At 46.0% G+C, this 16,871-nt stretch overlaps 1 protein-coding gene across 2 annotated transcripts in view; it reads left to right on the top strand.

Annotated features, from left to right (window-relative positions):
• The window catches only part of GALNT7 (polypeptide N-acetylgalactosaminyltransferase 7), a 117,774-nt gene extending 100,903 nt beyond the window's left edge, over positions 1–16,871 (top strand). For both annotated transcript variants that reach the window (XM_060015292.1, XM_060015293.1), the window contains exons 7-12: positions 529–646; positions 2,001–2,123; positions 5,652–5,870; positions 9,537–9,635; positions 10,295–10,423; positions 14,461–16,871. In XM_060015292.1, the coding sequence (XP_059871275.1) occupies positions 529–646; positions 2,001–2,123; positions 5,652–5,870; positions 9,537–9,635; positions 10,295–10,423; positions 14,461–14,598 (826 nt within the window). In that variant the 3' untranslated portion in view covers positions 14,599–16,871. The remainder of the gene's footprint in view (positions 1–528; positions 647–2,000; positions 2,124–5,651; positions 5,871–9,536; positions 9,636–10,294; positions 10,424–14,460) is intronic.

Below are 16,871 nucleotides of genomic sequence, written 5' to 3'. Positions count from 1 at the left end.
CTGTGCTATATTTGCAAACTCTGAATGAACCGTGGCTGTTCTACCATGATTTACACCCTTATTTGGCAAACCACTGAGCTATAAAATTAAAAAATGAGAGACTACTTCCATGGTGTATGGTTTCACTCATCCCAGAATGACTCATAAATCATTTCAGGAACATTTAGCAGACCACGGCTGTATGGCTCAGTATTTTTAGGAGTGAAAGAGAAAATTCTATTTTAACTAACTCTTAAGGCTTAATTTTTAAATAAACAAAGGAACCAAGGCGCCCTCTAATGGCGGAATGATGTAATGCTCTAATTTGTAACGAACTATAACAGGATTTCAGTTAGAAATTATAGTAAATTCATAAGAAATTATGAACAGATTGTTTCATGAAGGCTTTATAATTTCTTAATGTTTGGCCATCAGTTTTGTCTCTTCTATGCACTACTTATACTGTATTCCATAAAGGCTTGTTATCTGTTGTTGAAGGGGTATTGGGGGTTTGTCTTTAAAAGTTATTTCAGCGTTTCTTTTTCTTAGGTCCCCAGCCATGGCTGGAGGATTATTCGCCATTGAACGAGACTTCTTCTTCGAGCTGGGTCTCTACGATCCAGGCCTCCAGATTTGGGGTGGTGAAAACTTTGAGATCTCATACAAGGTAACATTTCATTGAAACAAATGCAGTTTTCTAAGCAGTTATGGATTCTTGTGACTTTCAGATAAGGCTGGTTTCTTTGGGGGGAAAAAGAACAAAAAACCTGTTTAATGCATTTCTCTAAATTATAAGGAAAGACTAACAAAAATATTTGCCTTTGGGGAAAAATAAGGCAAAAATGCAAGCTCCAAACTTACTACATACGTACTTGGCTCAGCTAAAAACGGAAGCCAGCGAGCTTCAGAAGTAAAAATACCTCCTCTCCTTCCCCTCCCGCCCCACCCCCAAAGGCTTTTCTGTACCTCGGAGCCTTTTGTGATAGGAGCCCTTGCGGGAATCAGCAGGTGTGGGGTTCCGTTTGACCATCCACTGCTGAAGCTCAGGACAGAGGTAGACCCCAGCAGTGATCGTGTGTCCTCACACTGACCCTGGAGCTGCCTTCCTGCGGTACCCACCCACCCGTGCCCCCCGCCACTTCCCGAAAGAAAGAAGTATTTTCCAGTGTGAGCTGAACACATAGGCGTTACCTCTTGTCTTAAATGTCCGGTGCTCAGCACTTTGAGGGACAGAAGAAGAGGAGCTCGGTCCTCGCTGTCAAGGAACTTACAGCCGATGAGAGATGAGAGTTATGCTTAAATTCGTAGTACGATCAGAAGGTAGACCGACATTCAGGTGGTGTGATTCAGAGGCCGCATCATGCTGGAGGATGTTTTCGAGGCAGAACGAGGAAGACGGGCCGAGCTAAGGTGGGGGTAGAACGGGGAAAGGCGCAGGGCGGGCATGGGGCCCACCGTCTGGCAGAAGCTGACAGTGTGAATCCGACGGGCGTCCAGGAAGATGGCGTGGGCAGGGGCGCCAGGTCCACAGTGAGGAGAGCCTTCAGTGCTGAGCTGAGAGACTGTGGCTTAATCTGACAGGCAGTGGAGACCCATGGGAGAGACTAAGCCCGGGAGAGCACGACCCAGAGCTGCCCTTCAGCAGCCTAATCTCCTGCTATAAATAAGGGAGCCTGAGTAGAGGCAAGCGGAGGCGAAGGAGCCGCCGGTTAGGCGGTTATGGTAACAATCCCCCAGGTGGGAGGAGGCGTGTTAGCGCCGGGAGAGATGAAGTGCGCGTTAGGACGCAGGAGTCTGCGTGGCTCTGCAGGGGCTCAGGAGGGGCCCCTGGGTGCCCTGTGCGCCTGCGTTCCCCAGCGGCCTCTTTGTTAGTATGTGAGCTTGAGAAACAAGAAGTTATCGTAGGATCTGTTTAGCTGGTGAATTCCCCGTAGACCCTGTGTCTAATTTAGATTTTAGGTTTATGTTTACAGGACAGATTGGGCGTTTGAGACAGCTGCCACGTGTGTCTTTCCTGACAGATCTGGCAGTGCGGTGGCAAGTTACTGTTTGTCCCTTGTTCCCGTGTCGGGCACATCTACCGTCTTGAGGGCTGGCAGGGGAACCCTCCGCCTGTCTATGTCGGGTCTTCTCCTACCCTAAAGGTGAGTCTTTCGGTTAAAACTGGGAAGGCTAGGGAGCTAACACGTATGTGCCACGTGGCCACGTAATGTCAGCTCGCTGGCCAGGCGACATCTTTGGAGCAGTCACGCTGTTTCTCACTTTTCACTTAGACTAGGCTTATTCATGAAACTTCTCATTGTTTTCTAGGATTATTCCTTGTATCCCACTCTGATTAGAGTTCCATTATTGAATGGTATTGAATGTTCTCCGTCAAGATAGCTCAGATTTTAGAAATCCACTCAATATTCTGTAATGACGTATATGGGAAAAGAATCTAAAAGAAAGAGTGGAAATATATGTATAACTGATTAACTTTGCTGTACACCTGAAAGTAGCACAACATTGTAAACCAACTATACTTCAGTAAAAATCTTTTTTTAAAAAATGATAACTCAGGGCTTCCCTGGTGGCGCAGTGGTTGAGAGTCCGCCTGCCGATGCAGGGGAGACGGGTTCGTGCCCCGGTCCGGGAAGATCCCACGTGCCGCGGAGCAACTGCGCCCGTGAGCCATGGCCACTGAGCCTGCGCGTCCGGAGCCTGTTGCTCCGCAACAGGAGAGGCCACAACAGTGAGAGACCCGCGTACTGCAAAAAAAAAAAAAAAATGATAACTCAAATTTTTAAAACCTGACACCGTGTAGGAAAGTCGTTGAAAGGGAAATACCAACGTCTCTTAGTCACACGTGAGTGAAACACTATTTTTGTTTGGTTTTGGAAAAGTAAAGTAATTATAATAGAAGTTTGTGTAGTAAACAAAATCACATTTTTCAACAGTGCTTGCAAAAGGTGAATGAATAACTTTTGTCACTCAAACCAGGGACAGACCAGGAGAGCTTCACACAGAGGCCACAGCCCCAATGCTGGCAGGACGATGGCCTCTCTCTTTGATGGGGCAACTTAGAAGCCCTTTGTTTGTGCGGCTTTCATAGACTCTAAGAGCATATGACTGTGGTGTCTTTCATTTTCTGGAGCCCTTAACCAAGTCAAAAGCAGAAGGAAGTCTATTTTTGGCTACGGATGCAACTCAGGACCGTTCCCCAAAGCGAATAGATAACAGAAGCAGAGACTAGGCTTTAAGGATCAACACAGCCCTCTAACCGACCAAAATTTTTTAGAAGTGGCCAAACGGAGCCCCACTAGGACAGGGGACGAGATTTAAATCTCCGCAGTAAGACAGAGATAGCAGCCAGTTAACACTGGGCCCGACGGCGTTGCAGGAAGACAGCCGCCCTTGGAACCCGCCCCACAACCACGAAGAACTGTTGGAAAGTCAGGTCAGTTCAGGAAGGCCTGTGCTACAAGGAAATGGAAAAGAGACGAGAGGGAAACACTCAACACTGTCAGATTAACCAGCAAACGCAGGCTTCACCAGCGGCTTCTGTCCTCTGCTTCTGCGTGTCCCCTCCACCCTCCAGGGCTGTTTCTCCAGCCGGTGGTCTTCTCTGAGCTGCAGACCTTTACGGTCAGCTGTCTTAGAGAACACCTCTCTCTCTCTCTCTTTTTTTTTTTTTTTTTTTGGTGGCAACGCGTGGCACGCAGGATCTTAGTTCCCTGACCAGGGATCGAACCCGAGCCCTTGGCAGCGAAAGTGCGGAGTCCTAACCACCGGACCTCCAGGGAAGTCCCTAGAACCCTCCTCTTAGATGGCCCTCAGATGTTTCAGACTTGGCCTCTTCAGAGCGGAGCTTTTAACTTTCCCTCAGAGGCGGCTCTCTACCCTCCGTCCCACCCCTCGGGCCACCTCCACTCCCTGCCCCGGTTATTCCCCTCAAATCTGAATCTGATGTCTGCTGCCTGCGAGGACCCTTCGGATGGCTGTCAGCTAATGGGTGACGTGCAAAGCCCTTGGAAACGATCAGTAGTATCACTAATAGCTCACACTTCGTGAGTGCTCAGTGTGTACAAATCTAAACACTTCGCACCGATTAACTTCTTAATTATCCTCATCTTAAAAGGAGGAAACCGAGGCAGCTTTTCTCTCAGTGAATCCTGCATTCCAGCTGTGGTGATAGACCTCTTTCAGGATGCCACATGCACCATGATCTATCATATATTTGCACTGCTCTTTGCCCCAGGTCCCAGTCCCTCCTGGCTGACCGCTCCTTCAGGACTGAGCCGTCCCCGCCTCTCCATCCCAAACAATTAAATGCTCCTCCTTTTTGTTGCCGTAACCTTATGCGTGTGCACTTAATTCTTCATGTTCACGACTACCTGGAAGACACGGACTGTGTCTAACTTTGGGTGGATTTGCAAGAATTCAAAATATTTAGCAATAATGTTGTGTTCTTTTAGGAGGCTGCCGCTTAAAACTTTTTGAGCCCACGGGCTTTTGCAGAAACATGCCCACGGCCAGGCGTGCACCCTTTTGATAGTTACCTTGTAGCCAAGAGAAAATTTAATCAGAACACTAGATGTTCCTGCTCTGCGGCCAGCAGGCCAAACCCAGCCTTCTTCAGTAAATAAAGTTGTGTCGGAACCCAGCTCTGCCGTTCGTTCGCATGTTCCCTGTGCTGCTTTCTCACTGTAGCAGCAGAGGTGAGTAGTTGCAACAGAAACTGGATGGCCACCCAGCTGAAAAGACTGACTCCCGGGCCCTTCATAAAGTTTGCTGCCCTGTGATGTCCAAGCGCAAGGGCCTCGCTGGGTCTGTGGTGCGTCCATCGCATCGATTCACGCCTACGAGTGCTCACTCAGTGAAACAGTAGAAGTTAGATCCTTGTGAGTTCTCACACGTCAACTTACATGATTGTTCTTTAGTTGCTTTTCAAAATGCACCCCATGGGGAAAATATCCACTTAATTCTGGGCTACGGTGCAGTGGTTCAGGTACAGCTGTTACAAGATGGGCAGAGCCACTTTCAGAAATGTGTTTGTTGTTTGTCCCAGTGGTTTCTGATGGGAGACCCCTCCCCCTGCACGTGCCAGCAGCATGGTCCTGAGAGAGGAGATTGTTCAGGGGTCTGGGGGTGCCCGGTGCCAGCCAGCCTCTCTCACCAACCCTCTGCGCTCAGCTCCATCAGCAGGAAAGAATATATTATCTTAGGGCTTCCCTGGTGGCGCAGTGGTTGAGAGTCCGCCTGCCGATGCAGGGGACACGGGTTCGTGCCCCGGTCCGGGAGGATCCCACATGCCACGGAGCGGCTGGGCCTTAGCCATGGCCACTGAGCCTGTGCGTCTGGAGCCTCTGCTCTGCAGCGGGAGAGGCCACAACAGTGAGAGGCCCACGTACCGCAAAAAAAAAAAAAAGAAAAAAAAGAATGTATTATCTTAGAGTATGGGACCTTCGGCACAGTGACACCAGATTGTGTGTCCGTCACTCTGGTTGAACACGCGTGACAGTGACATGTCAGAGTCACGAGCTCGCTTGCATTTGTAATTTGTAATTAAGTATCGGGTCCTATTGAAACAAATTTATCGTATGTTGGTCATATTTCATATGTCGAAGAGAGGCTGTTTATGACAATACAAATATTTTTGGTTTTTATAATGACGTTAATTTTCTTTTTCCCAGAATTACGTCAGAGTTGTAGAGGTCTGGTGGGATGAGTATAAAGACTACTTCTATGCCAGTCGCCCTGAATCAAAGGCATTACCATATGGGGATATATCAGAGCTGAAGAAATTTCGAGAAGATCACAACTGCAAAAGTTTCAAATGGTTCATGGAAGAAATAGCTTATGATATCACCTCACACTACCCTCTGCCGCCCAAAAATGTCGACTGGGGAGAAGTGAGTATCAGCCGGGGGTCAGATCTCAAAGTGTGTGTGTATGGAGACTGAGCTTGGGAGAAAGCAGAGCGAGACGGGAATGTTGGAGGAGAGAGAAGAATTCTTGGGGGAAACTTTGGTGAAAAGCTGTTAACCTCCCAGCCTTTCCACTGGATAGTTCCCCTGCACTGACCTCCCGCCCCAAGTCCCTCCTGTCTGCTCCGCTCGGGACGCTGTCAGCTCCCTTCAGCTCCTGCCTTTCCCCACCCCTCGCCCGACTCCCTTCCTCGGCGACCTCCTACCCACCCTACACTGCCCATGTGGAGATTGCCCACAGTGAAAAGCCTTTCTATGCTTCCCCACTCCATCCCGAGACTCAGGCCTGCCATCCTGTCCTAACTCGGAATCACCGTCTGTCAGGGCCCCGGGGCCCTGCTCACCGCCGTGTCCCAGTGACCTACGCGGAGGCCCCATGTGCAGTAGGCACCCAGACGGTGAGGGTAACTGAAAACAGTGAAAACCAAAGGCCTTGATCTGTGTTGCTTTGTCTTTGTTTCTTCAAACTTGCCTCTATAGCCTCCTTTCTGAATGCACCCACTCTTGTGCCTTATCTGCTGCCCTGTAGGTGCATTAAACACCCCCATGAACTTTCAAGCCCACGAGACCTTGCTTAGTCATGTTTTCAGCAAATAGCGGTTGAGCGCCGCTAGACAGAAAATGTGACAAGCAAGGACCTTCTCCTCAGGGAGTGTGCATGCCAGTGGGACAGAGAGAGAAACAGAAAACAGAGTGTAGTGACAGGTGGTGGAAAAGGCTGTGAAGGAAATAGACAGCTGCTGTTTGAGGGGACTCAGGGACCCGGTAAGGGAGGCTTCTTGGAGGAGGTGACGGTGGGTCTGAGATCTGAACGATGAGCAGCCAGCGAATCAGAGAGCTGGGAAAGGGTGCTCCGAGGAAGGATGCCGGTGTGCCTGCCAGCTGTGAGCCGGGAAGGCTCTGCGTGTTTGATAAGCAGAAAAGAGGAGGTGAAATGAGGCGCAGGGGCAGATGAGGAGGGCAGCCGTCCTCCTGAGAGTGGGAGACCACAGGAGGGCTTTAAACAGAAAGGTGATGGGATTCCATTTATGCTGTGTTTCCAGTCACAGTGGGGCCTAAGAGTGGAAGCAAGGATGCGGGTTAGGAAGCAGTGGGGTAGTTCCAGGGAGAAGTGATGGTGGCTGGGACTGGGTGGTGACAGTGGAGGTGGTGGGACGCAGGCCCCGTCAGGGTGCTTAGTTCATCTGGAGGCAGTGCCCTGACCGGCAGGGCAGTGGAGGGTGTGGGCCAGCAGGACAGCTGGTTTGGTTTTATTTGAGTATCGGGTTGGGTGGCCGCCAGGGTGGGGAGGTTGGCAGAGGGGGCGGCTGGGGAGGGACCCGGAGGGACCAGGGGGGCACGAAGAGCCCAGCAGACACCCCGCTGGGCCGTCCAGATCTCAGGCCCAGAAAGGAGGCCACATGTGCATCTAAAGACGTTTATTTGGATCCAACAGCAGGTAGATTGTTTCATGGGACAGAATGAGAAAAATACAGAGGAAAGAGGCCGGGTCTGTCCCTAAGGAGCCCCAGCGCTTAGCGCTTGCACTTGCCCTCTCTCTCCCTCTCTCTCCCTCTCTCTCTCTCCCTCTCTCTCCCTCTCTCTCCCTCTCTCTCCCTCTCTCTCCCTCTCTCTCCCTCCCGCTCCCTCTCCCTCTCCCTCTCCCTCCCTCTCTCTCTCTCTCTCTCTCTCTTTCTCTTTCTCTCTCTCTCTCTCTTTCTCTTTCTCACTCTCTCTCTCCCCCCCCTCTCGCCCTCTCCCCCCACCCTCTCTCGCTCGCTCGCGCTCTCGCTCTCTCTGCACCTCTGTCTTAACTCCCAAGTAGACCAAAGCCCCTGGGAGTCGGGGCCGCGATGTGCTTCTCTTTTGCTCTGGGGAACACCTCATTCGCACACGCCTTCTCCGTGGAAGGGATGAATTCTCTCCCTGAGCTTGCCCAGTAGAGGCTTCAGAGTCCACCCTGCACATGCTGAGGGCTCTCAAATGCCCCCCCACTTCAACCCAAATCTCTGTCCCAAAGCCCAGACTAGGGTGTGTGAGGCTGGACGCCCCCCTCACCCGCCAGCCACCCCCCCTGCCCCGCCCCGTCCCGTGCTGATGCCTCAGGCCCCAAACTCCGGAGCTTTCTTTGACTGCTCTCCTCTCACACTCCACACCCAGTTCCAGAAACCGACCTTCCTCCCTCTGCTCTCAGCCACCACGTCTCCCACTGAGACGAGTCCTGCCTGCCCCCGCTTTGCTGTCAACACGGCCGCCGGGCCACTTCACTCCTCCAAGCCCTGCGAGGCGGCCCCGGGCACTCCTTGGTTGGGGGCAGAGCCCTTTCTGGGGGCCCCGCTGCCCCCGGCCTGCCCCGCTGCTACTCCCTGCCGCACTGCAGCCCGGCCGGCCTCCCCGCTCATCCTCCTCCCGCAGACCTGCATCCGCCTGCCCTTCCCTCCCCCTGTATGCTTTCCCTGGGGAAGCAGAGGGAGCGTCTGCAGGCACGGCCAGGCCTTCTGTGCACCTCCTGCCCCCCGAGACACTCCCACCCGCCAACTTGCTCATCTGTCTCTTCTCGGCTCTCACTTGTCACTTTCTAACGTGTCTGTTACGGTTTTGCTTATATTCGGCCTTCCCTCCTAGAGCTTAAGCTCCCTGGGGCGAGGATCCGATCCGTTCCGTGCACTGGCACATCAGAGCCCTCAGCATGCCTGACACAGCACTCACGTAATAGTTGATGAATAAATAAAAGCGTGAGCCAATGGACAGATGGAATGTTCCATCCTCCCTTTACAGTCTCCCCCTGAACACACGTTCGGTTTAACCCTCCCCACGCTGGCCCCTGCACCTCACAAGGCACTTCTGCACCCTCCCTGCAGCTTCCAGGGTGAACCCCTGCCCTGTCCTCTCCCGGGGCTGCCTCCAGCTCCGCCCACATCCTCTCTACAGACAGCAGAGCCTCCGACCCCGACTTGCTTCTCCTCTGAAGCTCTTACCTTCCTGGGTGCTCAGTCAGTGTTTGCCAACTGAAGGAATGAATAAAGCATTTTATCCAAATACAGTAGTAATTTATAATTGAGATATAAATCTATAATATTTCCAATAAGGAAAAAGTTGTGGGATTTTTGGTTTTTGTTTTTTTACAAAATGTGCATTTCAAACATAGAAACGCGTGTTTGCTGCCCACCTGCGACATCCGTAGTCAGAGAGGAGCCTCACTGCCCAGGCCCTGGAGGCTGCTGCCAGCAGTGGGAGCCTTACCTCCCAAGTTCACTCTGGCCTAGACACGGGGGCCAGTGTCTGTGACCGCCATGGTCAGCTCCCTTTGCTCTATTTCCTTCTCATTCACATGAATGATCATGAATCTGAAATGGTACTAATGGTATCTTTGTATTTTTTTCTTCTGTGGTATTTTATCAAAATCTGGAGGCCAAGACCCTCAGTTGGAATGAGCTCATTCGTGTTGACTTCAACACTTAAGTGATTTCAGAGATGACTGTAGCTCCGAGCTCCTCAAGGCCTGACAGGACAGTAGGGACCCGGTTAACTCGAAGCTCTCTGAAGCCACGTGAGAGCTTATTAGAGTCTAAACTGTCGCCTTCCCTGTGGTTCTTTGTTCATTTTTTTTAGATCAGAGGCTTTGAAACTGTGTACTGCATTGACAGCATGGGGAAGACAAACGGAGGCTTTGTTGAGCTGGGCCCCTGCCACAGGATGGGCGGGAATCAGGTAAACAGCCGGGCTTTGCGATTAATTCCGTCTGCACTGGAAGCAGCTGAGCTGACTGAGCCAGGGTTTAGCCTGGTTTTCCATTTGGTGATTGTGATTGTTTGGTAAAGTAAAACATTCTGTGAAAAACTGACAGTGCTAAAACGTTTACTTAAATGAGGGGATAAGAGCAGTACTGGTTTTCATGTAAACAACCAGAATCTAGAATTTATGTCCTATGTAGGAGATTAGAATATATTCTTGCATGAGTGTGTAACTATGTAAGCCTAGCTCCCTAACAGTCCACATCTTCCCCCCAGTAGGCTGGGATGCTATTGCCAATCATGTATATTTCACTAGTATATTCTCTTACTACCTTATGTGAGTATTTTTCTTGTCTCTGATTTACACTGTGAAACATTATCAGGTCTGTTTCCACATTTTCATTTTCTTACATCGTTGGTACGAAATTCCTATGTTAGTGACCCATTCTGTATCTAAGAGGCTAGAGAACGTAATCCTTTAAGAGTTAGAAGGGGTCTTTACTACCATCAAAATGAATAATTCCTGTGTTTGGACTTACAGTTCTGAACACACAGAAACATGGTAGAGAAATAGCATAGTCATTGAGTTTAATTATAGGGGTTAAGTTTCTTTCTCTCTTTCTTTTTCTTTAATAGCTTTTCCGAATCAACGAAGCGAATCAACTCATGCAGTATGACCAGTGTTTGACGAAGGGTCCTGATGGATCCAAAATTATGATTACACACTGTAATCTGAATGAATTTAAGGAATGGCAGTACTTCAAGGTATTCTGGGTTTCAGTTCTGAAATACATGCAATTTCATTTTAATAACACCTACTGTGTGGAATTTAGACATATAAACCTTAAAACCTGCATTCACACTGACTTGCATGTCCGTCTCACTCACTCATTTGTTTTCCTGAGCACTAGTGACTCATTGTTCCATACTGAAGCATCGCTTTTATCCTCTGGTGTAGTATTGTCATGGAAGGAGGCCACCTGGAGTCCATGCAGACCCACTGCTAACTTATCAACACAGGAAAACCAGTGTTCCCTGAGGCAGTCATCACCATTGTTCTAATATCAAAGTCGATCTTTTTAATCCAAAAGAGTCATTCATTAAAATTACCTATATAATGTGTAAGTATACCTATGTATGACACATAGAAAACGTTGCATTTATTTTTGCACTTTATTTTATTAACTTTTAAAATATTGCTGCCTGTTGTCCAGCAGGTGGGGATAGAGACGAACAAATAACATGTTGGACTCAAGGCCTTCAAAGCTTCTCATCATGGCTGCTTGCTAAATGCAACAGGATATGTGTTGCCTGTTGCTTGTTTTAAAGGTCATGTTTAGTTTTTTGTGTGTGTGTGTTTTTTGCGGTATGCGGGCCTCTCACTGCTGCGGCCTCTCCCGTTGCGGAGCACAGGCTCCGGACGCGCAGGCTCAGCGGCCATGGCTCATGGGCCCAGCCGCTCCGCGGCATGTAGGATCTTCCCGGACCGGGGCACGAACCTGTGTCCCCTGCATCAGCAGGTGGACTCTCAACCACTGCGCAAGCCCCATGTTTAGATTTTCACTTGAGTCTGTGGGAGCAGTTTTTCTGTTTCAGCTGTGAATATTCAGAGTTCTGTGCCAGGTTGAGGATTCCAACATAATAATGGTTTTCTGAATAATTTTCAAAGTCTAGACTTGGCTAAAATGAATCAATTTATTATGAAACAAAAAGTTGGGGAGGCTGCCCCAGACTGAAGAAACTGGCAGCCCTGAACTTTCTTTACGCATCTTGTATTCGTTGTCACATCCTTCCTGTCAGCAAACGCTTGTTTGCCACATAGTGATATGACCCAGCTGAATATTCCCAGTTATCATTGTGCATAATTACTATGAAGTGGTAAGTATGTGTCAGTTGCTGATATCTTTCTTATAACAAGTTAGGAAGGAGAAGATTAACATAAACCCCAGAGAAGAGAACATTTATTTACACAAAGAAAGATGAGTAATAGCAATGAAGGCTAGGGGTGAGTAAGGACAATATTAGTAAACTAGTAAAAGAAGGTTAGCAGATGCAAAACGACACAAGAAGCAGTGGATAAGAATGGAATGTACATATTTTAGATATTTTAAAGGGCAAAGCACTGAATATCCGTTTGTGCATCAGACATTACTAACTATTCATTGGGGCCCTTCAAAAAATATCTAAAGCCCATCATACTATAATGGCAGAGAAGGAAAAAAATGCAGAAGTAAAAATAAGCAAAATGCCATAGGACAGCAAAAGAGATTAATAGGAGGAGTTATTTCTGATGAGTTTCATGTAGGGAGTATCACTGCACCAGGTCTTGAGGTATAAAAAGGCTTTTCATGGAGAATAAATGAGAAAACGGGTGAGCAGAGGCGTGGCATCAAAGTGTAGAGAATTCTAGGAACTGCGTTTGCTCTGGTTCCCTAAGTTGTTCTCCATGGGAAAGAGCGTGGAACTTTGTTTTGTGGGCTTTAGGGAGTGACTGACATTAGTTAAGGATCACAGTGATAGGAAACAGTGGATACTTTTAGGAAAATAATTCTGGAAATATTGTCAAGTATGGACTGGTGAACAGGAGGCTAGCTTGGTCAGTGGTTCCCACTCTGCCCCGTCTCTGGACCCCCTTTACATCCTTACAAACCACTGACACGCTCCCCAGACAGATTTGTTATAGAGGTTACAGCTAACGGTATTTCCTAAGTTGGGAATTAAACCTGAGAATTGTTGTATTTATGTATGTATTCACGTAAATGTAACAATCATAACCATATTACACGTTAATATAAATAACACTTTTATAATCCCCACAAAAGTGAGAAGAGTGGCATTGTTTTATAGTTTCACAAATGCCTTTAATGTCTGGTTTAATAGATTCTTATTCTGCTTCTGCGTTTAGTTTGATGCGATATGTTGTTTTAGTTGCGTATTTGAGGAAAATCCGGCCTCACATAGACGTGCAGTTGGAAAACGAGGGGTAATTTAATAGCCTTTTCAGATAATTGAGGCTGTTCTTCAGTGCTACACAAGTGTGTAAGTGGTAGTTTCTTAAAAGCTTTGCAGTGTAGAATCTGAACTCCTATCAGTGAACATTTTGTTCTTTGTTGCGTTAAACCCACTGGTCTGTCTCACACTGGAGTGGATCTTTTGTAACATCACACATTCGCTGCTCATTCGGAAAACAGTGGCTCACTAGGTCATGTAAATCTTCCAAACGATGGCACATTTCATCATACAATGCCAAATAAATCACAAATATAACCACCGATTTCATCAGAAAAGTCTTTAAGTCTTGTGCAGCTGTCAAGTTCACGGTAATGGATACAAGTTTCCTACAACTCGAATTTTTGCTTGAAAACTCAAATTTTATCAATGGCAACAGACACTGTCAGCATTATATTTTTTCCTTGAAGTGATGGGCTCACTTTATTTTCTGGAAAATGGCTACCCAGTCCCAAGTTTGCATAATTGTAATCTGCCTGCAGGTTGTCCTTTCAAGTCAGAATGACATCCCATGAGAGAAGGAGCTCGTTCAACCCTCGGGTCCCGACAACTGCTCATGTGCTGTCCACTCTTCCTATACTATCTCATAGGGTCAAGATTTAATAAAACTAATACGTGGACACCAGGGGGGAAAGGGAGGGGGGTGAACTGGGAGATTAGGATTGACATATATACACCGCTGAGTATGGAGGAGATATCTAGTGAGAGCCTGCCGTATAGCACAGGGAACTCTACTCGGTGCTCTGTGGTGACCTGGATGGATGGGAGGGAAATCCAGAAGGGAGGGGATATGTGTATACATATGTCTGATTCACTTCTCTGTGCAGTAGGAGCTAGCACAACACTGTGAAGCGCAACTATACCCCAATTAAAAAAATAATAAATATTTCAAAAATTAATTAATTAAAAAATTAAAAATAGGAGATGATCTACATCCCAGGGCCATTCATTTTGAGGATTAAATGAATTAATACACCTCGAGCATCTGGTATGCGTCTACCCGGCATAGAGCAAGTGCTCAATAAATGTTAAACGTTATTAGCATTAAAAAAAAAAAAACTAATACGTTTTTACTGCTTTGTCAAGGGCGTTCTCAAGTGAAACTGGCTTTTTTTTCTTTTTTAATTGTGAGTGTTCGTCCATGGAGAACATGACTGTGTGATTGATGCTACGGCCGCAGCACGTTCACCCAGCATGGCTTTTGCGCCATCAGTATAAATGTCCATACGATGAAGAAGGCAGATGGGGCTCTGTGTATTATTATGAAATCGTTTCGACCTTACAGACCCAATCTTAGCTAGTCTGACGACCACACTCTGAACAGCCCTGAGCTGTACTGAAGGAACCTCTAGCAGGTGACCAGGGCTCGACCAAGGCAAGGGCGGTGGGGAGGGGAAAGGATGCACGCCCAAGCCACTGCAGATGTCCGTCCTCAGCCAGCGACTTGGAGGAAAGAAGGAGGGAAATGCAGCCTGAGCTGTGCTGTCCTGAGCACGGGAAAGCTGGTATCGTCATTAGTAGGATAGGAGCTAGAGGAGCAGGTTTGGAGGGGAAGATGATGAATTTAAGTTTGTATGTATTGAATTGGAGGTACCAGCAGTACATCATGACTGAACAATAACAGGATGTGGAAGACTGACGATCAAGAGAAACACAGACTCTGGGGTGTGCCTGGTTCATGCCTGCCCAATTCGCTTGAATAGTCTTCTTACGAAAGCCAGGCTGTGACTTTGTCTAATGTCAGTGATATCACACAGTGCAAATGTAACACTGTGTTTCCCTGTGTCTTCCAGAACCTGCACAGACTGACTCACATTCCTTCCAGAAAGTGCTTGGATCGCTCGGAGGTCCTCCATCAAGTGTTCATCTCCGACTGCGACTCCAGCAAAATGACTCAAAAGTGGGAAATAAATAACATCCATAGTGTTTAGAAGGAATGAAAGAAACCAGTAACCTACCTACTGACACGTAAATTTATACAGGACTGAAAACCTCCTGAAACCTGCTGCAACTACAGCTCCAAACCCAGAGGCTCTTGAGGAGTCTGAGGACATTGATAAACTGTGATTTTACGATAACATTATCATCTGCAGTTACTGTTTACAAAACTGCTTTTACCTTAAACTTTGTAGATGTTTACATCTTTTTTTTGTTTTGTTTTAAGATGATGTTGGTAATCTGTGCATTTAGCTCTGTTTTATTTAGAACAGAGTAAAAAGCATTGTTGTCTTCTTTGGGATTACACTCAGGGGTCTGAAAGGCAGTTTGATTGTTGTTTTTTGTTTTTTTTTTTCACACACTTGAAAAAAGGTTGGAGTAACCAGATCGTCATATGTAACTTGGTGATTATCAACCTGTTGTATCTTTATTTAATTTTACATCTTTTTGAAGCACTGCCACAGGTTATTAGCCAAGGTGGCCTTCCTTCACAGTCATGCTGCTTTTTTGAAAGGTGAATTTCAACACATTTAGTGCCTCTTTTCATTTCTTGGTATATTTCAAGAGCTTTTGATGCAATTTGTAGGATATTAATGATGGAATTGTCACCTGTCTGAGGAGTACTTTTACCACTCAGAACTGAATTAATGTGCTACCATTTGCTCTGAAATTGAACGTTGTATTGCTTGAAAAAAGAAATGACAAGATGGAACATCCAGAGCTATTCCGTAGGGTTTGAAGATTGTACGGCATTAACTCCCCTATTTGCTGGCATTCCCAGTGTCCTCTATCAGTACCAACTCCTAAGGCAGCAGGGGGTCTGCTAACTAGAGAAAAATGTCCCCTGACATTGGGGATTGACTTTTCCCCATTCCCTGTCACCATAGAAAACTATAGATAACTCTCAGTTTTGAAACCTTGAAGAGGGGGTAACAAAAACAACAAAACACCACTGTAAACACATCAAAGGTTTGTTCTGACCGAGGTGAGAATTTCCAAACCCTTGTTGGATTAAGCCTTACAAGACTACTGTGTGTTACAACGTAAGCTGTGCAATTTATGAAGCCAAGGGTGAGTAGACGTTTCATTTATATCTTCATGAAATTCCCTGCACAGTTTTTAAATTTTAAAAAAGCTATTTAAAACTATAGTTCATTAACAAATATGAATTCTGTTAGATTATGTTAGTTCCCTAGTGTTTCTTAATTTTTTTGAAAGCATATTTCTATTAGTATTTTTCCAGTGAAAAGAAGACTTGTTTGAATTTACACATTTATTAAGATAGTACCTACTAGAAGAAAACCAAATACTGCAAGTGGTCAATTGATTTTAATTGCTAAATAATCTTTTATTACCTACAAGGTTAAAATGCTATGTCGAATGCAAAACAAATTTTTTTAAAAGTGATGAGGTAGGGAATGGCAAGTAAACTAAGATTTTTGATCCTGTAATCATATCAATGAAAGGAATTCACAAACTACTACCAGAGGGAAATATATTTAATTAAAGCCTAAAAAAGAAAAGGGAAAAAACCCTACATTTGTTTAAAAGAAAAGCCTACAGATTTGTTTCTTCCAAGCCTAGCTCTTAAATTCGTAGAGTCAAAGTTCAACATCCTAAACAGAGTTTTATTTATAATTTTTGAATTGCCAATTTGTATTTTGCTACTGATCTCTGATCAACCATTTGAACTTTCATTCATCTCTAGGGATGTTTAAAAAGGAATACATTTATATGATTATATAACTGCAAAATAAATCAACTATAAATAAGAAACTAAGAGAATTGGTACTTTAATTACTTGCGTGTTTGCAAAAAGGCTCCATTTTCTTTGTTGAGTAGATTATAACCTTGTTAACTATGCATAGGCCTAAGAAAGGTGGCACATAAACTGTGCATGTAAATTTTAAATGGGTATTTTGTGCAATTCGTTAAGATACTCTATAAAAAATGATTCTATATATTGAAATCAGAAACCTTACCAAACACGAAAACACATCAGAAGCTGCTGCCATAATGACTTTTCTACTGTAGGCTGCTTTGGAAATAATTCCCGTATCCTTGCTTTGTAAGTTGATAATATCACTATGCATTTCTACACATTTTATAAATTTGATTTATGCAGATTTTGATACACTGTATGTTTCTGTAGAAATTGTATAAATATTCAAAATTTTATTAGGGATACATTTGAGAAGTTTATGTATATCTTAATTCTGGGTTGCTTGTTTTTTAGGTGAGAAAAAAATAAAATACTGTATTTTAA

The sequence above is a fragment of the Delphinus delphis genome, chromosome 6, assembly GCF_949987515.2.
Source record: "Delphinus delphis chromosome 6, mDelDel1.2, whole genome shotgun sequence".
Lineage (NCBI taxonomy): Eukaryota > Metazoa > Chordata > Mammalia > Artiodactyla > Delphinidae > Delphinus > Delphinus delphis.
Note: the sequence above shows the minus strand (reverse complement) of the source record. Positions and strands in the feature narration are given on the sequence as shown.